This window comes from Sceloporus undulatus, chromosome 4, assembly GCF_019175285.1.
Source record: "Sceloporus undulatus isolate JIND9_A2432 ecotype Alabama chromosome 4, SceUnd_v1.1, whole genome shotgun sequence".
NCBI classification, from domain to species: Eukaryota; Metazoa; Chordata; class Lepidosauria; order Squamata; family Phrynosomatidae; genus Sceloporus; species Sceloporus undulatus.
In genome coordinates, this window is record NC_056525.1 from 166,430,627 (window position 1) to 166,456,619 (window position 25,993).

At 39.7% G+C, this 25,993-nt stretch overlaps 1 protein-coding gene across 2 annotated transcripts in view; it reads right to left on the reverse strand.

Annotated features, from left to right (window-relative positions):
- SLC22A23 (solute carrier family 22 member 23) overlaps nucleotides 1-25,993 on the reverse strand; it is a 135,540-nt gene that overhangs the window by 23,542 nt on the left and 86,005 nt on the right. Inside the window, exons 4-6 of one of the 2 annotated variants that reach the window (XM_042461550.1) lie at nucleotides 11,993-12,161; nucleotides 6,128-6,255; nucleotides 442-564 (exon numbers count right to left, since the gene is read on the reverse strand). In XM_042461550.1, the coding sequence (XP_042317484.1) occupies nucleotides 442-564; nucleotides 6,128-6,255; nucleotides 11,993-12,161 (420 nt within the window). The remainder of the gene's footprint in view (nucleotides 1-441; nucleotides 565-6,127; nucleotides 6,256-11,992; nucleotides 12,162-25,993) is intronic. The other variant, XM_042461551.1, reaches the window with a different exon arrangement.

A 25,993-nucleotide genomic window follows, 5' to 3' on the forward strand; every position in this document is an offset into this window, starting at 1 on the left:
TTTAATTGCACCCTTTATATAGCTGAAAACTTTCCCCCACATACAAAATGAGCCTGTTATGAGAGAAGGTTTCAGTACAGAATTATCCCTGACCAGATTTTGAAAATGCTATCTTTCTGGAATGCAGCTCCCAGTAGTTAGGCTCATTCTGGGTCTGAGGTTCCTTGTGGGACTGAGGGAGTTAGAGCCCAAAACTGTAACTGTTCTAGGCTTTCTACTGGTCATACTTCTGTCGTTAAATGTCAATTTGTGTAGGGAATTCATTTTAAAACACAGGGGAACATTCAAACATTTAACCACCTTCTTTCCTTCCACCTCCTCTGCTGCATTGCAGTCTGAAATGACACAGCTCAACAAACATACAAATCTAGTGAGGCTATTGAGCTCTGAGACTGGGTTTTGAACAAGCTGCAGCCTGGAGAAAATGTGCTTATACATTACCTCCAGTCTGGCTGCTTCCCACTTCCCCCATCAGGAACTCCCTGGTAGCAAAGCCACGAGATCTCTGGGAAGGGTTGTCATTTTCCTCACTTCGTGGCAGAGCTGTGGGGGACCACCTGCGGCCTGCGAGAAGGAGCCAACCAAACAGGTAAATGAAGCTTGATACATGCAAAGCCACAGGAAGTTGTCTCAGACCTTTGGGCAGCTTTACTGACTGGGCAGCAACTGTCTGGGATTTTATGCTTCCCTAGCTTTCCCTAGCAGTGCAGAGAACTAAATCTGGGACATTCTGCAAAGAAAGCATATGCTCCACCACTGAAATACAATTCCTCCCTGAAAGCACCAGCAATACCAAGAAGAGTAGCCTAGCTTCACTAGGCTTAACAGCACAAAGTCCATTAAAACAACATGGATGTGTCTGGCCAAATTTGGGTGCTTTCACACTAAACAATTACTGCACTATGATTCCATATCAACTGCGATGATTTCATCCTATATAATCCTAGAATTTATAGTTTGATGAAGCACTAGAGTTCTCTGGGTAGAAAAGTCTAAATGCCCCCCCCCCTAAAATGAAAACCCCAGGATTCCATAGGAAGCTGCCATGACAATTAAAGTGCTGTAATTGCATAGTGTGAAAAAACCCAGGTCTGTACAGTTTTTTTATATCTCCTCAAAAATTCTCTGACCTTCAAAAGAGAATTAAGTTAATATCTGATTGTAAAACAATGCTATTCCCTCCCATTTTTCCCATCTGAAAGGGAACGATACAATTTTGTTAATGGCTACAACTCTCCAGTTGCTTGTCTTCAGTCCCTCAGGGCCACAGCATGCATGAACTATGATTCTCCTTGGTGACTTCAAGATCATTCCTACCTTTACCTCTTTCCTACAGAGTTTAGCTTACAAATAATGAATACTACCCAGCTGTCTGTCAAAATGATGAGTGGAGTGGATGTGTCCGAACTGGGAAAATGTACTTTTGGCACACAAATCTCAGAATACCCAGCCATGTTGGCTGAGATAGTATGGAAGGTGCAGTCCAAAACAGTAAGTAATGTTTCAAACTTTTATTTGTGATCTCAGTCATTGAGAAGCAAGCCTGCAATGCTCCCCAGACCTGACCTCTTTATCTGCATTGGCCCATCTGTGGTTCTATGTATTGGGCTGTATCTGCATTGCAGAATGACTGCAGTCTGACACTGCTTTAACTGCCATGGCTCAACGTGATGCAATTCTGGGATTTATAGTTTTGTGAGGTATTTAGCTTTTTCTGTCAGAGAGCTCATGCCACAACAAATTACCAATCCCAGGATTCCGCATGATTTAAATAATTAAAGAGTGTTAAAGCAGTGTCTGACTGCATTAATTCTGCAGTGTGGCAGTAGCCTTGGTCTCAATAGAGTTTGATGGCATCATGGGAGCTGGCAGCTTTTATGTAGGAGGGCCACCCACACTCATTGACATTTGGCATGGCAAATCAGAAGGATGGTGTGGTCAGCATGTATGGCTCAGTTAAAATGAAATGGTAAGGATGGACTGAATTTTACAGGCAGATTAGTCAAGTCCATAACTTGTATAGTAATTCAATTTATCTCCTTTCCCCTCATTTGGGGGGGGGGGGAATGGTGCTGCAACTTTCTCATCTTATCTCTACCCCAAAAGTGTTAGAACTTCTTTACAATACACTGAAATATCAGGATTCTATCAAGTTATTTATACACCCAGAAAATTATGTGAAGAGGGGTGATGTGTTTCCATCTCTGGAGCCAAACACATCTCCCTAATTAAAAGGTCACCTGGAAAAACCATAAAAGCTAGTTTGACCTCTCCAGAAGGAATGGCAGAATATGAATGTAATGAATAAGCAAAATCAACAGGTGCTCTAGGGCAAAATTAACTGGTGGTAACTGGACCAGTGCTAGTCTCTGACCCATTGGCTGCAGGTCCCTGGCAAATTTCCAGGAACACAAATATACTGCAGATTGGAAAAAATAATTTCCAGTCCCACTCTTGGGTAAATACAAATGCTAACTTAGCAGTTCTTCCATTAGACCAGTGTTTCTCAGGTTTTTCTGTCCGGGCCCCTTTTTACATCTACATGTGCATATTGCCCCTCTCTCACTCAGTGTAATACTTTATACAAATAATGTAATATTATATATGAATAAACAAAAAATTAGTGTACGTATTTTCTTTCACACATTTATGTATACTTAGACATTAACATTTTGTATGAAAATAACCTTTTAAATTAGAACTTTTATGTAAGCAATAAATTCAATACCCAACTGAACACATTTATACTTTATGTGAGGCATGTGTTTGTTACTGAGAGCAAAGTTTACTAAACAAGGAGTCATATTAAAAAGAGCAACCCTGTTATGATGTCAAGCCTTGCACGAAACTTACCCTTCATAGCTGTCAGAGCTGAGGATCTAATTTCACAAAGGTAGGTAGCTGCAAATGGTATGAGTACTTTCATAGCAACTCTCTTTACTGTCTATAAAAAGGCTGTGCATGTCTGGAGAAACAGTTGAGGCAGTAAGCAACTGTTGCTCCAACCATTTCTCCTGAAGTGTTTATGTTGGGAAGAAGATGGGTAGTGAACACCTTCCAGCTCCCTCCCAAAGTGCCGTCACCACACACACACACACACACACACACACACACACAAGCCCCAGCTGCCTCACTACCCCCCTCCCCTCCAACATTCTCTCTTCCTTTTTTACTCCATGCCAAGCAGTCTGAGCTGAAGTGGATGCTGAAAAAGTGTTCCAAACACCTCCCCTCTCTAGAGAGTGAGCCTGAGGCTGGTATCCCTCTTGAGAAACTATGACAACCTGCTGGAGGTGGTGGTACACACCACCATTTGAGAACCTACCATATACAGTTGGCTTTCCACATTTGCGGCTTTGACTTTTGCAGATTTCATTATTTGCAGCTTTGATTAATATATTCTCTTTAGGAATCTCTCGGTCCTCCAGCACAACTCTGCCTGAAAATGGCCACAAAGTTGTGCTGGAGAACCTACAAGTTTCTAGAGAAAACACTTCTCTGGGCATTTGTAGGTCCTTCAACATGATTCTGTGATCAACCTCTGGCAGATGCTGATCATAGAGTTGCACTGGAGGACCTGGCATTCCTAGAGAGATGTTGTCTTGGGTAAAAAGTGTTTTTTTTTATTTGCGTTTTTTCCACATTCAAGGGGCTCCTTCACCTCTAGCCCCGGTGAATGTGGGGGGAACACTGTATATTCAGCTATAAGCTGACCTCACGTATAAACTGAGGGGAGGTTTTGCAGCCAAAATTATAGATTTTGATATTACCTGTGGCTAAGTAGAGGGGAAAACTTAGGGGCCTGTAACAAAGGATCTAAAGGGTGAAGTGAAGCAAAGGAAAACAATGCCGCAGAACTTCCAGCAAGTATAACTGTGCTCATAATAAAGGCTGTTTGGACGAGAGAGTAGGCGGCGGCGGGTGGGTGGGTGGGTGGGTTAGTGATTGCAAGACAGATTACAGTCTTGTCTTTCACCAGGCCATGGTTCCTTTTTTAAATAAAACTTAAAGTACGGTACTTACATTGACCCATGGGCAAGTCAACACAGGTATTTTGGTTCAATTTTTAAACTATAATTTCCAGAATCATATAGTAGGCATTAGACAATTAATCCAGCTGCATTACCCAACTCTACCAACGCTAGGGGATAATTCCTTCCAACATTTTTAGGGTGGCAAATTATAGATTAACCAGAATTTTATTACAGGCCAGTGATAATATGCTGTTAAGTTGACTTCAGAATGCACTCAGATGGCAGTTTGACTCACATGTAACATTTCCACCACCAATCTATTTCACAGCAGCCCACAAAGTACCGTATTTTCCGGCGTATAAGACGACTTGGCATATAAGACGACCCCCAACTTTTCCAGTTAAAATATAGAGTTTGGGATATACTCGCCATATAAGAATACTCCTCTTCCAATGCACACCAAATAAAATTTTTTTAAAAATCAGATTTGATTTCAATATGGTAATTTTAATTAAAATGCTTATGACATGCAGGTACTTAGCAGGAAAACTTGTTGTATGCAAAGCCTGCTTGGATTGGTCAGCTCTCCCTGCCTGCCCAGCCCTCCCTGTCTCCAAGATTTTATTCTACCGTACTTGTGCAGTGCATCCCTTCCTGCTTTCATATGGTCGCCACATATGGGAGGGGATGCGGCCGCGGCCATGTTTAGCTCCCCCCACCATATGTGGCGACCGCAGATTCTCCAGTCCAGCTTGGAAGTTTCAGCACCCACCCTATAAGACGACACCCGGCGTATAAGACGACCACCAACTTTTGAGAAGATTTTCCTAGGTTAAAAAGTAGTCTTATATGCCAGAAAATACAGTATGTCATGCAACTATGCAGAGAAGCAAGGGTATGGCTCAACTGCAAAGGAGAACAAGCAAACTCATATTTTGGCCTACTATGAAGGTAATACAAATTGGATCTATGTGCCACATATTGTGTCAATGCAGCCTGGGACAGGCCAGATATTTGGTTCAGGAAGCAGAAGTGGGCATGTTTCTATCTTGGGCAACAAGAGGTTGGATCTGTTCCAATGAATACAATTTATAGTTTCTTTGGTTTGAACCACCATTCATGGACAAACCAAATCTGATTCAGGCCATCTGCTATTAAAATTATGTTGTGCATAAATGAATAAATAAAGCTATAGTGCGCCATTATACATGCAATTCATATACTGAGCCCATTGTCTCTTGGCCACTATCTGTGAGCAAACACCCTCCAACCCCATTAAATAATGTTTCTCAGTTTTTATTCTGAAGTATAACAGGTCTCTTCCATAGCATCTGCTTCCCTTTATGTGAAGATGGGCTTCCAAGGATTAAACTCTGTCCCCTCCTTATATCTGATGTACAGTATTTGATTAGAGAGAAACACTGCCCAAGTCCATTACTCCACTGGGCTTTGCTGTCATATTTTTCTCCATGATAATTTTTTACAGCAATGCAGACTGGAAGGCACTATATATGACTGGTGATGCGGTTTAAATAATGAAAGTGTGTGGTGGACATAAGAGCACAAGCTGATTCAGAAAGAATACATAAACAGATGTGTCCTGTTTCCTAAAAACAAGATCAACAAAACTTGCATCTAGTAAGACAGCATTGTATCTCTGCAGTTTTGTCCTTTTCTCTAAAGCCAGATTAACTGTGTAAGCACTATAAAGTGGGTTACTGCTCAGTCCTGCATGTCAGAGTTAATTTAGCTCCCTCAGGTTAAATCAAGTATTATTAACTGCTTTGTTCAAAGAAATCCAGAAGCACATATCCCTTATTCAAAAACATATCTTATCTCTGAAGCAACACTTCAAGGCATGTGTGTGCGTGCGTGCATCCAAACCATTATTCCCCTCTGACTTTTCCATCTATTGTGTGAATATCCTGAAGGCAAACAGTAGACAAGCCTTCATTTCCAATGAAATCACGAGAGCACCATCACAAGCTAAAATGAACCAAATTATCTCCCTCAAAGCAAAGCAAGCCAGAGAATTCAATTGCTGCTCTGTCGACAACCTGAGATTGATTATATGATTGTCACCCCAGTACAGAAACCATTTATAACTTGTTTCTTTCATAGCCTATATTACATTGGCAGCCATAAAAACTCACCAGGCATCACTCCTTTGATATCACATTCTGTGCTCGTCCTGTTCTTGCGTGTTAAGTGAAGGATGAGCTTCTTTGCAGCTTCAAACTGCTGTGTGGCTATCAGCCACCGAAGGGATTCTGGGAAAAAACTTCAAAGATGAAGAATGTGTTATTGGAGGCTTCTAGGGGGCTCCTAGCAGAAGCTAGAATATGTATATGCAACAACTGTAAGTCTTGGTACATGCCGACATGTATGTCTTTTGCATGAATCAGGCATCCAAATGGAAGTTTACTTTACTTAGAATGAAAAGAATATACAAAAAATGGTTGAGAACATGTTTTTCATATGTTGAGACAGCCTAGTGAGAAGAATACTGAACTAAAAATAATATAATTCAGGACTCTCTCTGTGCAACATTTGCATGTGCTTGTTTTCTGCAGAAACAGGTTTTCCTGTGTATTTTCTTTGCAAAAGAAGCTGTTTCCTGTGTAAATTAAGCACTGCAAATTTTACACAGTATAACTCCCCAATTACAGTCATTTCTGCATAGAAAACAGCACTTTCTGTCCAGGAAACAGCCTTTTCTGTGTAGAAAATACTCCTGCATAGAAATATTGTCTTCTGCACAGAAAAAGCTGTTTCCTATGCAGGAAAGGTGTTGGCTATGCAAATCAACCACGTGCAAATTTTATGCAGAACAAGTTCTCAATTACAGCATTTTCTTCATAGGAAGCAGTATTTTCTGTAGAAATATTAATTTCCATGCAGACAATACTGCATGGCTTTATGCTGGTACATATATGACAGTAATAAATATTTATCTATCTACTGCATGGCTATAAAACCTGCATGATTGCGAAGAGTTTCTTGCAGGGGAAGAAAATTGTTAAAATTACTTGTTGCTTCTTCCTAGAAGAAAATTAGTGAAGAATTGCATCTCTGACTTTACTTCATATTAAGCCCAGGAGCCAGTATTATTTCCTAGGAACAGCTTGGTCTGGTTCCCATTTCATTAGGTATTGAGATCAGCCAGGAAGCACACCTGCACTAGGTGTTGTATACTTGTGTTGCTGCCCTGAGAGAAGAGTGTTAGCACTGAAGTGTTGATGTTGAATCTTTTTTTAATCATTTGAGTTTTAACCATGTGGAATTTTTTTAATGAAACCAATTCATTAAGCAACATGCTAAATCATTAAAAAAATTATTATTAAAAACAGTGCCACATTAAAGTAACAAAGCCCATTAAGTAACACAGTTGACATTTCACCATAAAAAAACAGAAAACTTTAAAATCACCATTGAAAATTCTTCCAAATTAAGGCTTTCACTGGTGGAATTCCCTCCTCCTGAAGGGCCAACTGGTGCCAACCTTAGTACCCTAGTGGCACAGTGGTTAAATGCCAGTACTGCAGCCACAATCTTGTGAGTTCAATCCTGAGGGCTCCAGGGTTGACTCAGCCTTCCATCCTTTCTTAGGTCGGTAAAGTGAGTACCCAGCTTGTTGTGGGCAATTGGCTTACACATTGTAAACCGCTTGGAGACTGCTTAGTGTTCATTATGAAGCAGTACAGAAATGTAAATGCTGTTGCTATTGCTAATTGTGACAATGGGCTCTCCCATTATCTGGTCAATACAGTTTGGAAGTATAATCCTGCTTCCTGATAAACAAAGGGCTAAAGCAAAGGGCTAATAATTCAGTAGTTTTAAGTTACATTTATTGGGGGTCAGAATCACGTATGGGCAACAGAGATAACAAGAGACAATTGCCCAATGAGGGTGTCCAGTTTCAGGAGACATGTGGAAGCTTTGGAATGCTTCTAGGTTATAAAACATGGTGCCATGAGGCACTGACAGGGAGACTCTGGTACTGATAGAGAGGGAGAGGAGGTGCCACTTGCCTCAGAGTCCCAAGGGAAGCTTGGCTGTAGGCTGGACAAAGGGGTCCAGCTTCCCATGAGCATCCAAGATCCAGAACACCATCTGTTTTATCAGTAGTATAAAAATGTTCAGCTAGTTGCTTTGGGACTCATGCTCCTCCTAAACTTAGCTGAACATCACTTAGGCTGCTTTTGTAACTGCTCTTAAGTAACACTTGAAGGAATGTCCCCTTCACATAGAAGATACCTTTTTGCCATTGTAAGATCGTCTGGTTAAAATAAAAGCTTTCCTTTAAAAATCTCCTCTTTTCTATACTCTCTTTACATGCCTTTACTCAGTGTTTGCATGTGTATGTGTACACAATAAACCGATTTTTGAGCTAAACTGATGAAGCGCTTTAGCGTCAAATAGATGTTCACACTATTCAAATTGTGATTAAATCTGCCCATTTCAATTTCAGTGCTATTAATGAATGTTCACATTCATTAATAGCACTGAATCAAAATGGAGTTGCGTCACAGGAGTGACTGTGCCACAGGGAACCGAATCCAATCCATAGCGTGTTCACACTTGCACTGAAAAAAGATGTGTGGAATGCCATGGATTTGGAAGAACCAGTTTAACTAGTGTCCAGCAAACTGCACCAGAAATCCGGTGCAAGTGTGAACAAGGGCCCTTTAAACTGGTTTACACCCGGTTTGAAAATCGCTTTATTATGTTGTTTGAATGAGGCCAAACGTATGTTCTGTCTGTAAATAAAGCTTATATTTCTTCTTGTTTACAGAGCAGTGGCTTGAAGTAATTTATAAATAACAATATAAATAACAACATCAAAAGCACACTACCAAAAATAGTAAAACACTTAATAGGAAAGGATACTGGGAGGCCATCTCCAAGACACTTATTAAGTGAATGGATAAGGAAAAGAATTGGGCCAGTAAAAGCACCAAGGGTTAAAGGGATAGTTATGAGGAAAGAAAAGCCTCAGACTGCAAGTAAGGAGGGAAGAATCCTGTAAACCCAGAGGTCACACCCAGGATTCTGTAGGATGGCATCATGGCAATTAATGTGGTGTCAAACTGCATCATTTCTATGCACCCATATACTACAAAAGGAAAGAGGAAAAAAGAGGTAAACAACAACAACAACCCTTTCTCTGGACGATGGAAAGAGTAAAGCTGATCTCAGATACAACTTCTGGTACTAAAGGATGAAGCATGGTGCCTATAGTTGCTCCTCTAGTGTTTAATGAATTAGTCAATCTTTTTACTGCTATGAAGTTACCTCCTGAGATACAAGATGGGGTGAGGCTGTTGCAGCCTTTCAGTGGCTTCCTAGCTAATAGATGAAGCCAGAAAGTGCTGCTCTTCAGCCAGTCATGGGCTGGGCTTTTAATGGTACTGTGTTGTTTTGTGGTTTGTATACAGACTTTTAATGAATTTTAATGGTTTTAACTTTATAAATTGTTTAACTGTCTTTGAAGTAACCTTTATATAATTATTACTGGTTTTTTTTTAATAGAGTTTTAATCTGCATCATTTGTAACATGTTGTAAGCTGCCTTGAATCTTATTATTGGGAAAAAAGGCAGGACATAAATGATATAAATAAATAAATGGGTAATACTTGGAACCACAGACCATGCTAGCCTTAAAAAAGTAACTTTCTCAACCCCTGGGGATGCTCCTTGACAGTTCATTCTAAACTGCAAGTCAACACAGGAAGAACTGTTCTTTGAGCTTTGTGATCAGCATCATCATGATATGACCTGGTGTAACTCAGATGAAGAAGAAATTGAATGCAGTGCCATAAAGGGGAGAGAGAGAAGCAGGGGAAGGCAGAGAAAAGAGAAACTGCCAGAGGAGTTCCTCGAAAAACAGGAAGGAGCCTTGAATACGTAAGGTCTGCAATTATGCATGATTGTTGGGTTACTGCTCTCTAGAAAATGGTTAGCTTAGGCCAGGCTAAAATTATCTTGATTATGTTTTCATTCTTTTCCCAGGGAAGCTTTTTGTATCCTGACAATCTCAACATCCATGACAGATGTTCATATATTTCAACTGTCATCTCTAAAGTCAAAATGTGTTGGTTTATCTCAGGATTAGAGATGTAAAGGCGCTGGGGGGGGGAGTGGTTTGGAAAACCATCTCCACATACTGTATTTTCTTTATTTTTCCCTGAAGCCCTCGCCCCCTGAAAAATTGGGGACAGGGGAAAAAAGATTGTGGAATGTTTTGTTTCAGAATGTTGAATTAAATCTTTAAAACAAGGTGTTCACATATTTATTGCCTCAAATCATTTCTAAAAACCATGTAAGAAGAAGACTTCAGTGTAAGGCTATGGTCTTGGTTTCCTTTCCTCAGTTGTTTTTATGGGAATGAACGCACTATGTCTGACAGACACTATGCAGAACTAGTGGAAACAAAACACTTTTTCTGTATTATTAATGTTGATTCCCCCCCCCCCGTTTTTATTGGCGGCAGGGTTGGCTTGTGCCTCAATCTGACAAAAACAGAGACATTCTTTATAGCCTAGGTGCTTCGCACAGTTCAGGACCTTGTAATTCCGTTTGTACCTCATCCTCCATAAATTTTAAACACATGTTCAATTTTTAAATTATATTCTGAATAATATTTAATATTACCAAACACTGTATGCCAAGCCAATCTAGGCTTAATGATTTTATGTTTCTAAAGTACTAAAAATCATTTTCAGACTGTAAAGCATGCTAATCTATCTTGTGAGACATCTTGAATCCCTTTCTGGGAGAAAGGTGACATAAAAATGAAATAAATAATTAAATTTTTCATTTTTCATTTTTCAATTTTTCTGATTTTTTTTAATGAACCCCCTCCCACCCTTTAATAAAAGTGTTATTTTCCCCATACCTTCTCGTATCAATAACCAAGAAAGGAATATATAAGGCAGCAGCAGGGAAGGAGCAGAATATATTAAAAGGAGGGGACATTTCACTTGATGCAATAGGTACACGGGGGGGGGGGGAATGTTAAAAACAGAGCCATTTTTGCATCTCCTGATTTGAAAAACAACAAATCTGTAATGTGTACTGAACCAGGGTTGCCACACTTTTCTGCAGAAAAAAAAGCTAGCCAACAATTTATATTGCACATACAAATGGATAAAAATCATTCAAACTTGTAAAACTAACCAGATAGCAAAACCATGCAATGCCTGGCTTATTTACACCAGTTTCTTTGTTTTTACTAGGTCATGAATCCTAGTACAGTACAGAGATTCCTAGAATCCTCCACATATAGGGTTGCCATAACCCGGCTGCAACCAGGATTGTCCTGGTTTTGGCGGCACCGGGCCCCTCCTGTCCTGGGTGCCGCCAAAAACCGGGACAACCCTGGTTGCAGCTGGGTTGCGCCGCGGCCTTGCTGCCCTCCTCCTCCTCCACCGTGCATGGCTGCGCAGAGGAGGTAGAGGAAGAGGAGGGCTGCACGGCCTGGGGTGGAGGAGGCGAAGGTGGAGGCAGTGCCTCCTGCGCGCGGCCGTGTCAGCCTCCCTGCGGCCTTCTTCCCGGCCCCTGAGGAGGCCAAGGCCTCTATAGAGGCTGGGAACGAGCGCGGGGGGCGCCGCGATTGCGGCGGCCTCCCCCCTCCTTCCCGGCCTCTGAAGCTTCTGGAGCTTCTGTGGGGGAGAAGGAAAGCAAATCAGATAAGAGCAACTGCTGTGGGGTGGGGCACTTGCAGAGGATCTGGGAAACAGAAGAAGACCTCACTACCTTTCTTCCCAAGTTTTCTTCCATGCAAATGCCCCTCAACCAACTAAGTAAAATACAAGGGATTATAAAGTACCCCATCTTTCCTGATAGAATTAGGCATCCTGCCTTCTTAGCCAGAGCTTATGAAAATTACTTACTAGGACAATGGCTTCCAGAATCTCTGAGCCAGAATAGCGAGAAATTCTGTTGTAGTCCAAAATGTTAATTATTCCCAATTCTGCCACTGATTTTTTTTAAAAATGAAACTTGCAAATACTTACAACCAGTACAGTAACATCAACAGGAAAGGGCAGATGATGACAGCCTGGAGAATTTGCCAGTCCCTGCAGAGGGCAGCCAAACCTGGCATGAGGAACTGGCCTGCCATTGCCACAAAGCTTGCCACCATCGTGATCATGAAACGGTGACTGGGAGGGCAGAGCTCTATCCCTGAAAAAAAACAAAACAAAAAATACAATGATGAAACTCTAAAAAAAGAAAAAAAAAAGAAATGGAGCATTTTCACTTTGAGACAATTGTTCCAGAGTCAGAAAATCAGTTACGATAACCCACACAACAAAACTGTATTTGAAATTGCAACTAAAATGTTCCACTCAGCAATACAGTATTTTTAAGAGGGGTGCTTTATCCTTTCCCATACTTGATGTGATCTATAGTAGGCAGAAGATAGAAAATTTACTTTATGGATTACAACTCCCAGAATCCACCAGCCAATACAATCATTGGCTATACTGGCTGGAGGATTCTGAAAGCTGCTGTTTAAACAGATAACTTTTCTAATACCTGAGAGCAGAGATTTTCAACCCATAGCCTTGAGTCCACCCGTGTTCCCTGGCAACTACAGTATGTGTTCATAAACCCATCTGTTTTCCCACACAGCTCATCTGATCAGCTAGAAAAAGTGTTAAAACATATGTTCTTGATATGCTAAACAACTCTTATTATTGTTATTAAAATATATAAGATTATTTTGTTTCATCTTCTGCTTTGAACACTATCAATTGCCTGTTGTGCCTTGCAGATAATTTCCTATTTCAAAAGATAGAGGAAGGAATAATGGGATCACCAATCCTGGACTTGATCCTAACCAATAGGGAGGAGTTGTTCACTGGAATCAAAGTAGTTCGTACTTCAGGCGGAAGTGATCACATAATGCTAGAATTCACAATTGTAGGACAGGGCAAAGAAGAGTATAGTCAAACATAGACCTTGGACTTCATGAAAGTTGATTTTATTAAGTTCAGGAAAATAATGGGTGAAATCCCGTGGCTAGATACGCTAAAGGAAAAGACACCCAGCAAGGGTAAGACTTCATGAAGCTGGAATTGCAAAATGCACAACTGCAAACTATCCCATAGAAGAAAAAATTAAGGAAGAGTACAGATGTATAGCCCAAGCTTGCAGGGGTAGTATAAAGAAAGCTAAAGCTCAGAATGAACTGAGACTGGCTAGGCAATCAAGGAGCAATAATCAATCAATCAATCAAAGGAGGCAGGTGAGGCCCAGATACATCTGAGTCATTAGAATGACCAAGGCAACAGTGGGACCACTATTCAGTATGGATGGTAAAAGGCTAACAGATCATAATGAAAAGGCAGAACTACTCGATACCTATTTTGCTTCAGTTTTCTCCCAAAAAGTGAACTGTGTGCTTCCATGCAGCAGAGACCTTAGCAAGGGATCTGAATTGCAAATTAAGAGTGATAAGGAGTTAGTCTGGAATGACCTAATTAACCTAAATGAGTTCAAATTTGCAGGACCAGATTAAAAAAAACACTACATCCCAGAATACTGAAGGAACTTACTGATGTTCTGTGGAACCTCTGTATTTGCTTAGCTTCTGTCTTGTTTAAAGTTATTAATGTAGCTTCTGTCTCGATTAAAGTTATTAATTGTTTATTTGATTGATTTATATGTTGCCTTTTTCCTGTCATGGGGTCCAGGTAGTTTAGAAAGGCTAAAATTAAGATTAAAAATATGATAATAACATCACATTAAAACACTCTTCACTTTTTAAAAGTATAAATGTGTTTTAAAAACTTAAGAATAAAGTTAAAATGTGTCCCTGCTGACAATTAATCAATAAATGTCTGTTTGAATAAAAAAGCCTTTTCCTACTGGCAAAAGAAGTGCAGAGAGGTGGCCTGCCTAGCCTCCTGTGTTAAGGAAATTCCACAGGCTTCCAGCAGCAGACTTTGAGAAGGTTCTCTTGTCCTTTTTAAAACACCCCCCCAAAAAAGACCAAAAGGCATTGGATTAATTTCTAGATTAGAATTTTTTTAAAAAAATGTCATGAGACCCCCTCCATCACATTTAAACTACAAAATCTCAGGTTTCCATAGGATGCAGCTGTGATGCTTAAAGTGGTATCAAAGTGCTGTAAGTGTGTAGTGTGAAAGGGACCTCAGTCTCCCTTTCATAACAAGGCGTTTTTCTACTTGAGTCCATGTTACATGAGACTAAATGATATCTCCTAGCTTTCAGTGGTGAACCATCTGGATTGGGGCCATAGTTGGTCTCTGACTATACTAGAATTGCAGAAAGATAAGCTCTTTTTGGTAACCATCATAGAAAATGAAAATCAACACTGTGAAAAAACTATTTCCATTTAAGCACCCTGGGGTCACAATACGAATCTTGGCAGCCTGCCTATCTCGCCCTATTGACACAGTTTTTGAATGGCTGGACATGTCCATCACTGATAAAGTTAAATGGTGTCACTTATGTTATATGCTACACTGTTATTATTTGGTTTTATTATGCACTGTCTCTAGTACAACAGTGCTTAGTGCTGAAGAGTCTAGAATGCCACAGAGTGGGCTGTAGTAATAGCGTTAGATAATTTGAATTACCTGAAATGTCCTCCCCACTATTCTCACTTATCCTGGATGTTGTGCCAATTCCTCTCTGAGTTCATCCCTAGAATGAAGCTAGCATAGCATCTTGTGTAAATTTTCCATCCAAGAATGGTGCTTCTATAATAAAGCCTTTACTTTGTTTCTCCAAACAGTTGGTGTCCTTGTCTCTTAATCCGAGTCTCTAACTGCTGGACACACTCCCCATTATTTATTGTTTACAGGTTTGTATTTTACATTTAAAAAAAAATGTTCTGTACTTCATTCAGAGTGGTTTTGTTACCAGGTGCAATCCATCCGTCTTAAATAAGAGATTTCTATAAAAGGTAGCAAACAGGTGGTTTGTGGACAAAAGTGCAAAGTATGCTAGTTGCTCTAGGTGTTATCAGATTGCATTGTTTGTTTAAAGACAAGGCCATAATAGATTCTGTACAACTACTGCTTCCAGTTCAAATTATTGTTGCTTACAATGTGATCCCAGCTTAGCAGCATTTATCCTCAAGAGGAATGCAGGCAATTGCATGGTCCTTTCTGCTGCCAGCAGAGGCCAAAAAGGAAGCGCCACATTGTCCATTCTACTTATTATAGACACAAAAATAAACGTGCTGGTGGGAAAGCTTAATCACACATGTCACAATGCACAACCCCCACACTTGCCTAAAACAAAGTCAAAAATTGCAAGGGAGAGAGAAGAAATCTACTATCCTTAAAATAGAGCTTGGAAACATTACTTTTGGGGCTGCACCTCATAACCGGTGAGGAGGGGGAACAATGTAGTACCAAAAATGTAAATGGAAATGTTTTATTGTTCAAAAAGAAAAGAGAGTAGTTTTTCTAGTGTTTGCAAATCTCTGCAGCCTCTAACAACAAGTAAATACACCAGTTAAGGACTAAAAACTATTGAGTGACATCCACTCATTTAACTATTTCTAGGATGGTACAGGAATGCTCTTGAGCCCAAGTCCCAGATTATCTCTGGAACACAGAAGAAAGGCAACTAATATGTATGATAAAAGGAAAGAAAACCATTTACTGATCTACTTAAACCCATATGGGCCAGTGAGATGTCATAAGCACTCTTCTACAGAGGGTAGAGCATCTGGAGATGGACAGGAAGCAGGGTTGTGTTTGACAGTGAGGGAGCCATCAACTAGGAGAGTGGGCTAATGGATGTTACAGAAGACCCTCCCATATAGAGGCAACCAAAAACATGCATCAAGGAGGTGAGAAGCCATCCTGTTAGATAGTAGTGTGTATTAAACTATGCCTATGTTTCTCTAATGTGGTACCAGATCCTGACTAATCTTGGAAGATAAGCAGGGTCAGCTTTACTAAGTACTTGGATGGGAGGTCCCTAATGGCTACCAGGTCCTGTAGGTTACACTACAGAGGAAAGAACTGGCAAAACTACCCCTGATTCTTCTGCCTAAGAAAATCTATGAAATTCATGGTGTCACCGTAAGATGACAGGAACCTGCAGGCACCTATACACATACACGTCTTTTTCTGCCCAAGGTAGGGAAGCCTTAAAGTGGCATGCAGTCTGGTCTCCTTCATTGTCATGCCATGTGACTAGGGCTCCACAGCTGCCACCATCTCCTATGATCATTTTTCTTCCAGGCTCTCATTTTCTGACATCTTTTTAATGCATCTTAAATAAATAACCTCCTGCATATCACAAAGAGCATGGTATTCAACTGTTGAGATATCACATCTGTAACTAAGATTCTATTTTTCAACAGTCTCTGCCAAAAACAAGGTGTCACAATGCTGCATTCAGAATCCTGGGAAACATATATCCCAGGTTTAATGGTTTTATGTACAGGGCAAAGTCATGAAATCAGCATATACCTCCGATTTTTTGGATAGTAAGATATAACTGGTAACAAACATGCTAAACTCTGAGAGGCACATGTAGTGTCATTATAGTAAAAAGTCTAAAAATCTGAGCTCAGAAAAATTACTATGGACTATACCTGCTAGGAACCCCCAACTAACATGGTAGCTGAGAACTGTAATTAAAAAAACAAAACAAAACATTTGTTTTACTAGATCTGCTTGGAACAGACCAACATAGAACCATAGAAATTAATTTCTCAATTCCAGCTGAAAGTCTCAGAGCCACTGCCCAGGTTGGCCAGGGGAGTTTACTGTATATACTAATATATGTCTAGAAATTTTAGTCAAAAAGTGATCCAAAAAACCCAGAGTCGGCTTATCCACACATCAATGTAAATACTGTACTTTAAATCATATGTAAAAAAGAACCATCCTCTGGTGAAAGGCAAGCCATCCAAAAAGGTTTTAGGGTGAGCACATACAGCAATGCCTGCTGGAATTTTTAAAGTTCTCTGGCATTGTTTTCTTTTGCTTCATCCTTTAGATTCTTTGTTACATGCTCTAAGTTCTACCCTCGACTTATCCATGAGTCTTATCAAAACCCATAGTTGTGGCCCCGAAATCTCCCCTCGACTTATACATGAGGTCAGCTTATAGTCAAGTATATGCTATGGTTTTTAGTTGAAAGTATATTTTCCCCAAACACTGTCCAGGGGTCTCCTTCCAGTCTATTTGCTGCCTGGTGAAAGTCTTTCTGTAGTACCTGTTGCAGGCAATTCTCCTCCCCTCTCTCAATTTATAGCCGGTTCCCATTTCTTTCTTCTGCTATGCTATCCCTTGGGCAATGTTTCTTCCTATTATGTTACTGTGCAGCCCACAGAGATTCCTGCTGGGGACTTTGCATATATATTCTGATTCCATTTCACCACCCTTTCAGGATCTTTCTTTTGCCTTAAACTGCAGCTAAGCTCTAGAGATAGACAGGATCTCCAAACACCTAGGAGCTGTGTCTAATTCCTAATCATAGTCTGCCCATCCTTGTTTACTCTTATGGTAGCTTTAATCTCTTTTCCTGTTTAATTGAGATGTTGCAAACACTCCCATGTCCCCTTAGCGTATGCCAGTGACTCTGCTGGAAAATGGCCCTTCTATATACAGAAAAGATGGATTTGGCATAGCAGTCCTAATTTCCTCCTCTTTCTTTCCGTCTACTCTACATGCTCAGAACATTGGTTTAAAAAATTAAAAATAAATACAGCAATAAAACTATTTTGCAATTTTCAGCAATACTGTACATTCACAATATCCAGCAAAACTAAAGGCAAATAAGGTAAAACAGCATCCTACCAGCTCTGGAAAAGGGTATCCTTTTGGATAATTCCAGAAGCTGTAGTCTAAAAAAAGTAACATTCTCATGTGTTGTGCCAGCTAATCCAGCAACCTGAAAGTCACAATCACCTTTTTAAACCTTACAAGAAGCAGCAGACAAAACTCTCCACAATCAAGGGAGACTGGCAGAATTGGTTTCAGATAGCTACTTTGTTTGGGAGGGCAATTACAGTTTTTCTGAAACGTGACTGTTCAGATACAGTAGGTGATTTCAGCACTTTGATACTACTTTAACCAGCATAGGTCTGTCCCATGGAACCTTGGGATTTGTAGGTTCATGAGGAATTTGGACCTCACCAAACAACAAATGCCAGGGTTCCAAAGGATGTTGCCATGGCAATTAAAGTGGAATAAAAATGCTATGAATGTGTAGTGAGAGAGAAACTTCAGTAGTCTGCTACAGCCCCATGCTCCCACCAGTATAGGTAAATCTCCAAACCTGCTGTTCTTGTCCTTTGCTGAGTCACTTGCATAGGCTTTCGTGTCTGTGCAGGTTGCTTTTATAAAATTTCAGTTTTACACATCCTGCAGTCATTGGCTGCTGTATATGCATCTAAACGAAGCATTCAAATGAGAAACTGGAGCTGGAAATTGTTTCTCCATTCTCTTAGATAATACACATGAAACATTTCATGGCTAGGTCTTTTAAAAATGCGAGCCTGATTTTGGCAAAAAAAAAAAAAAAAAAAAAAGGGAAAAGGAAAACAACAATGGCACCTTCAGTAAATGATTAGATGTGGAAACTATTGGATATGATGAGAGTGTACACACACACACACACACACACACTACATATATAAACTTCTAGATTAAAAAGACTAAATATACATAAAGTAGAACAGGACTGGGCCCCAATACTATTGTACTGTAAGAAGAAAAATTAAACTTACCACAATGCTAAGTGTATGAATTAAGTGATCAAGACTAATTAAGTCGGTGGTTTAACACATAGAAGAATTGGTAAAATATTACATATGAATTGAAGACAATAAGATTTAAGTGATAAAAGAGCATACAAACTAGACGAACATGGAAAGTCAGTTGTAAATATGTATATATTTGAATAACTAAGTTCAATGACTATTTTGAATACTATTATTTTGTATATTATATCTTGTAAGAATAAAATTTTAAAAATGAATCTATTAAGTAGTTGTATTTATAAAATACTATTGCAAGTAAATTGTTGCTGGCGAATAATATTAAAAACACATTTCCAGATGTCTGCCACACCTATGCTCATTGTACCACAACTTTAGCAATTTTTTTTGTCTGCTTGCAAATAGTCATTTGCACATCACCTATTCTTATTAAAAACCTGAGTAAGTCTAGGCTGCCTTGGAGTCTCTATGGAGAAAAATGGGATATAAACCAAATAAACAAATGAATAAAATTTCAGCTCTGATTATGGGTCTTGATTGTTATACCAAAAATGCAAATAGAATCAAATTGTTCTTGCAGCATGTTTAATTTATTAATCACTTAAAATCACCAATGGAACAAAGGACACATTCATTAGGAATCCTTTGTGGCAATTTTATGTCTCCTCAACAGTAAGTGCTTTCCCCCATCAGTCCTCTGTAGAGTTCAATTACTGTCACCCTCTGGTCCACTGAACAAAAAAAGAAAAGAGAAAGCGACAGCTAGCTATGAAATCAAAATATGGAGCACAGGCAGTGTTATACCCAATAGTGGGGAACAGAAACCTGCCTCTCAAAAACAAGACAGTTTTGCCTCTCTGGGCACCATGTCTAGGCAATAAGCAAGTGCACTTAAGGGACAAAATTGTTTTTCACAGTCTGCTTCATTCAACTGAGCAATCTTTCCACAGCTTTCTGGTTCAAACTTTTCCCTACCTCACACTGGAAATTTGCAACCAAGACTGAGCACTGAATTAAATATTAAGGGGGAAACATGTGCCCTGCTGTAAATCAATTTTTCTTCCTATACAATAAGCCTGTGAAGCCAAAGCTTCCAAATTAAGCTCATGTTTACCTCTCAAGACCAATCACAAAACAAAGCAGGATAAATGTGAAATAAGTACCTGAGGACAAACATGTGCTATGATAAGCAAACATCAGTCATCCACTGAGGGAGTACCTCTTCTAAATATTGAGCATAATTTTGTTTAATTTGACCGGAAGGCAAGAAGAGTTGAACCATGACTTAAAAATCATGTGGATACATAAATATAACTTCCAACATTTTGAAAATAGAAGCAAACAATTCCTTCTAGATGTGTTGGGCTACACATTCCATGATGCTGAGAATTATGCAAATTGTAACCCAATACATGGATTACAAAATCCTCTGCCAGTGTCACCCCCATCCCTGACTACTGCTGCCCAGTAGCTCTTTGGCACATTTAGTCTGGCTCCTAAACAAAAGCCTGACTGACACGAAAGACCCTGCTCACAGCACTGCTAGAAGCAGCATAGCAGCTTGCCTGATAGGATCACACTTCTGAACTCTCCGTAGAAGCCAAAATGAGACTGTTGTACTTTGGGTATATCATGAGAAGACATGACTCGCTAGAAAAGATAATTATGCTTGGTAAGATTGAAGGTAAGAAAAGAAGAAGACTGCATTATAGATAGAAAGACTTGTTCAAATAAGCCATAGCCCTGAGTCTGCAAGACATGAGCAGGGCTGTAGATGACAAGATGACTTAGAGGTCTCTCATTCACAAGGTTTCCCTAAATTAAAGTTAGGGAAACTTGATGGCAACTAACCACAACAAAATCCAATATATGTTTCAAGTATGCCAGTTTGGAGAAGGCTAATGTGGAGACATTTGATAAATCTATTTAATACTAAGGATTACTGCCTAAGGAAGGGACTGCCTAGTCCTAATCACACTGAATACTGTCATTAGTCAACACTTCAGTAATCTGTACTATGCTGAATACTCAACAAGAGTAGGTCAGTAAACTGACCATCCCAGTTAAGCCTAACCTTAAAAGACTGATAAAGTGAACTACTGACCTGAATGTTCTTAATGTGGAACAGATGTAGTCTGGAAACATTCAGTGATTTATGCTACATTCATCAGCACTGCAGAATAGGGTGGAAGATAAGCAGCACACTGACATTTTTTGTGGCCTGTCCACATGTATGCATCTATGCATACTGATTACTCAGAAATGTCAATTAGAAGATCAGAGGACGGGCCTCAAATTTGAAAGTGCATGTGTGAGCACTAATGGCACAACTGCACATCATTTGTGATCAGGATGGACCAAAGTTCAATACCAACTGCACAGGAATGGAACAAACTGACTGCGACCTCAGCTCAGAGGTTTAATATTTCTCCTCACATGCTTATATCTCTCCCCACCCCCACACTCTTACAACCTACAATTTGACTCATGGGAAAAATATAGGTACCCAAAGACTCCCCAAAGTCAACATATGAAAGCACTCTTGGGCAGTTTCAAGCTAGTGAAAACCTAGAATGGATTCACTGTCCCACTAACATGAGAGCTAACAGCCACCCCTGTTTTTTTAATGCATATAAAGGTGTGGGTTTTTTCCGTTAAGGATGGCTGGTAGCTTTTTCTCTAAAGATCTCAAAACCAAGTGTTGGCATACTTGGCCCTTGGCCTGATGTGATCTATTTCTCAGCCTAATTTTGGAAGCTGCTAGATGGGTAGAAAGGAAGGGGCAATGGGGCTAGGTTTTTGGTGGGGGTGGGTGCATTCTGTGGCTCTAGCATCACACATCACCAGCTTCTGGCCTCCAAGAGATTACATCTGAGGGAATTCAGCCTTAAGAGATAAACAGCTGCTCACTTTTGTGCTAAAATATAATAAATGAAATTATAAATAGCAATAGAACTTAATGTTAGTATTATATTTCCTGATTTCATTTATTTATGAGACTCATGGGAGAATGTGTTCAGTGCCACATTCTTGTTTGCTCTAAATGAAATAAGAAAGCTGTATCTGATGGCCTAATGGTAAGTCTTGAGGTGTTTTATGGATCAGGCACTTCGATATCCCCACTGCTCCACACAACAAATCATTATGTCTGAGTTGCAAAAGCTGCTATACACCACTGCAAGTGGTATGGTCAAGCTGCCTAAATAAGTTAATAAATATGCACGTGGTTAAAAAACGAGGCCACATTTGACTGTCTCTTGGTCCAATGGTTCCTTGAGAAAGACTAAGAATGTTGTCAAGAACAGGCATGTCTGAAAAGGTGAGGTAACGTGAACAGTGGGAAATTGACAGCATAAATATTGCCTGCTGTCTTCCATGTGTATTCACCTTTGCCTGTCACTGTCAACTTGCACCAGTTGCTGAAGGATGAAGACTAAAATGCTAGAGCAAAGCCGAAGTTCAGACAGCAGCTGCTGCATACTGTAGATTACAGCCATGTGGCATCAGAAATTACTGGCTTGGGAATGTGGACTAACATATCAAGATATGCAGGAACTTGTCAGGGCTAAGATGTGGGCAGCTGTTAGAAGTAAGCCAAGAACCAGATGTTCTTCAAGCAATAAAGCTTGAAAAGAATTTGTTAAAAATTAAGGTTGGCAGAATTCAGTTGGTGCACCTTAATGGAGTAGACACAGATGCAGGCAGTAGAGTCAGGAGGAAAAATGCTTCTCAGAGCTGGCAGATTACTGGGGCTCTTTCACACTACACAACTTCAGGGTTACCATTCCACATTAACTGCCATGGCAACATCCTATGGAATTCTGGGTACATAGTTTGACAAGGCCATAGAGCTCTCTAGCAAAGAATCTGAAGTACCCCTCCCGAAACAGAACAATGTCCCCTTAATAGCTTGCCATGGCAGTTAAAGTGGACTCAGAACTGCTATCATGGTGTAGTATGAAAGACTCTTGGGGGACTCTTGTCATTGTGCATCAACAGGATTACAGCTTAATTCATTACCTCTAAATAATTATGCATTTTCGTTGACAGTTTTCAAATTCATTACCTTAACTGTTAAACTTCACTGACATTGCTTCTATATAACAATGAAACGTTTCTGACTATTTTAACCAACTAGTGGACATTTCTGAGCCAGTGTGGTGCAGTGGTTTGAGTGTTGCGCTATGACTCTGGAGACCAGGGTTTAGTCCTGGCTTGGCCATGGAGCTCACTGGATGACCTTCAACAAGTCACTCTCTCTCAGCCTCAGAAGACGTTCTATGAAGAAATCCTGCCAAGAAAACCCCATGATAGGTTTGCTTTAGGGTTGTCATAAGTCAAAATTGACTTGGAAGGCACACAACAACAAAACAATCAAGTGGATATGTCTAGTCATTTTTTAAAAAATGATACAGCTGATAAAAACAAATGTGCTGTTTTAAAAAAAATATGTAAATGTTAAATATCAACAAATTTTTATTCTTTTACCATTCCTTTTACAATTATTCTTTTACAATATTAGCACTCACACTAATATTTCTAAGCTCTAGCCAAAAGATTATTGCAAAGGGATCAAGCTGAGAAATTCACCAGAGACAGCTCTTAGTTAGCAAAAATCCCAGCCTAAACAGGAAGCATTTTATAGCACTTCCTGTCCCAAAGGGACAGAATGGATAGTTGGGACTAATCTAGGGCCTGAGAATATTTCACTTCTGAGGAAAGTTTCCATACTGGAGTTCTAGTAGCTCAGCACATGGGGTAAGTGAATGAAATGTCAAAGCTTCCTGGTTTTAGCAGTGATACTCAAAAGAAAACATGACATAAATGTGTCAATATTAAGCAGGGGACCATGTACTATACTATTCCTAAGGTACACATTTTGTACAAAGAACACTAAAAATAAATGTATCATTTTACTTAACTGGAGGGCTGCAACTTTCCATTACCACTGTTATCATGCTTTCACTTTATAACAGATGATACAAACAATCATTTTGCTCATATATATAACTCCTTATCTTTTCCCTTCATACAAGCCTCAATCCATTCCAGTAACTATTAATAACAGTTTTGAGATTCAGCTGAATTAATCCAAACTCAGAACATGTACAAACTCCAAGCTGTTCTCTCTGGTTCTAGAATTTTGTTACAGTTTGAGCTGCTATTTTATTGTGTGACTATATTGTCACTACTAATTTTTCAACATTGTTTTTATTACTATGTTTTAGCCTTTGAGGGACCTGGGAGACTTTATGGTGGAAAATAGGGCTAAACATTTTTATATAAATATGAATATATATTATTGTCGCTACTTATTGTCATTCCCCAGCTCTGTATTTCACAGAAAATGTTGCGAAGAAAATTTTGTTTTCTGCACAAGAAACAGCATGAGTGAATTCTGTACAGAATAATTTCTGAACTGTGCAGTTTTCAAACAGAAGAAATTTGCTAAAATTACTAAATGCTTCTTTGAGAACAAAATTAGTGAAAACTTACATCCCCAATATCTAGTATGTGACTGTCAAAACCACACTGTCAAAACCACTTAGACTACTCATGTAGTGTTTTCCTCCTACATCTTTCTGGGATGGAAAAATACTGCATATCATAAAAAAGTGAGCTGCATATGAACATGCAGAGCTAGGTTACAGACTCACAATTCAAGAAGGCTTAAATTTTACAGTTTAGTTTCATCCACTTTGTAATGCAATCACAGAAGGTCACAAGCTCAACTAGAACAAGGCTGCTTAAAACATGGTGTGGGTGTGGGTTGGGTGTATGTGCCTTCAAGTTGCCTATCGACTTATGATGACACTTCAATTTCATTGGGTTTTCTTAGGCAAGGAATACTCAAAGGTGGTTTTCCCAGTTCCTTTCTCTGAAATATAGCCTACACCACCTAGTATTCATTGGCAGTCTCCCATCCAAATACTAAGCAGAGCTGGCCCTGCTTAGCTTAAATGATCACATGGGATCTGGTGTGTTTAGGGTATTTAGGCATTCTCAGGATTAAAAGTGTAGGGTTGAATTCAGATACTGCTAAAACCTTACTCAGAGCCCAGACTGGAAAAGGTTGTGTACCTTTATTAAAGTCAAGGCAGTAAGCAGTTATTGGCAGACCACTCTTTACAGCAGAGTATACCTGTAATAAATAGCTTGCTTTTGTTTTACTGTTTAATAAAGATCTTGTTTACTCAGCTAATTTTTCAAGTCTCTAGCTCCTCAACTTCAACCTCTCATTTGTTTATTCATTCAAATTGTTAATTGCAAGTATTCTGAAAGCAATAAAAACAATCAGATTAATTAGGTGGTCTTGATTTGGCTTTGTTTTGTCTACACACAACTTGTTATGGAAATAGCTGTAAAGTCATTTCTTAAGGGATACATAAAAATTGCAGGCAGCTAAGATGGAGCTACCTAGAGCCAGAACCAGACATGTTCTACCACAAAGAGCAGGCTTCCTTCTGCTAGTGGAAGGAACTGTGAGCCAGTGGAGGAAAGTGATGGGCAACCATTTCCTCTCATTACCTCATGCCTCTTTAAATTACTAGTACCACTTCTCATGTTTCTTGGGAAAAGGAGAGACAGGATACAAGGGAATGAAAAGAAGCACAGCCCTATAGGGATGTCAACCTTCCTTCATTTTGTTCTTCGGTGCAAGGACAATTTCAATTTTTTCCACCCTGTTGTGTGAGATTCCAAGAGTATTTGTGAAGTTTTTACAAGGCTTTCCGCCCTTGTACTTCAGGATTGATTTAAGGAAAATTCATGTGTGCAGATATCATGCATAGGTTTTGTATTTTCCACAAATACCGTTTCCTGGAAAAAAATGTGTGTGGAAAAGAAATGTATAGAGAAGGGAAATGGTGCACCTACAAAGATATACTGAAAGGGCAAATTGCAAAACAGAATATTAAAACTCAAAAGGAATTAAACGAAGGCAGCCATAAATTAGGATGGGTTGAAAACAGGCAATTATAGGGCCCATACAGACAGGCCAAAATAAAGCTGCTTTGGGTCACTTTGGAGGTATGATGTTTAAATGATGCATGCATCCTAAGAGTCTGGAAGCTGCACCAAAAGCATGCTTCAGTCTTAAGGACTGGAGCGCAGCTTTGGTCCATCTTCTGGCCTCTTAAGATGCATGTGTCATTTAATCAGCATACCTCCAAAGTGACCCGAAGCAGCTTTATTTTGGCCTGTCTGTACGGGCCCATAGTGTAGCAATGGGTCCTTCTAGGGGGAATTTGGGATATGAAACTATTTGGGATTGAAGAAAGAAATTCAGAATTGGAAA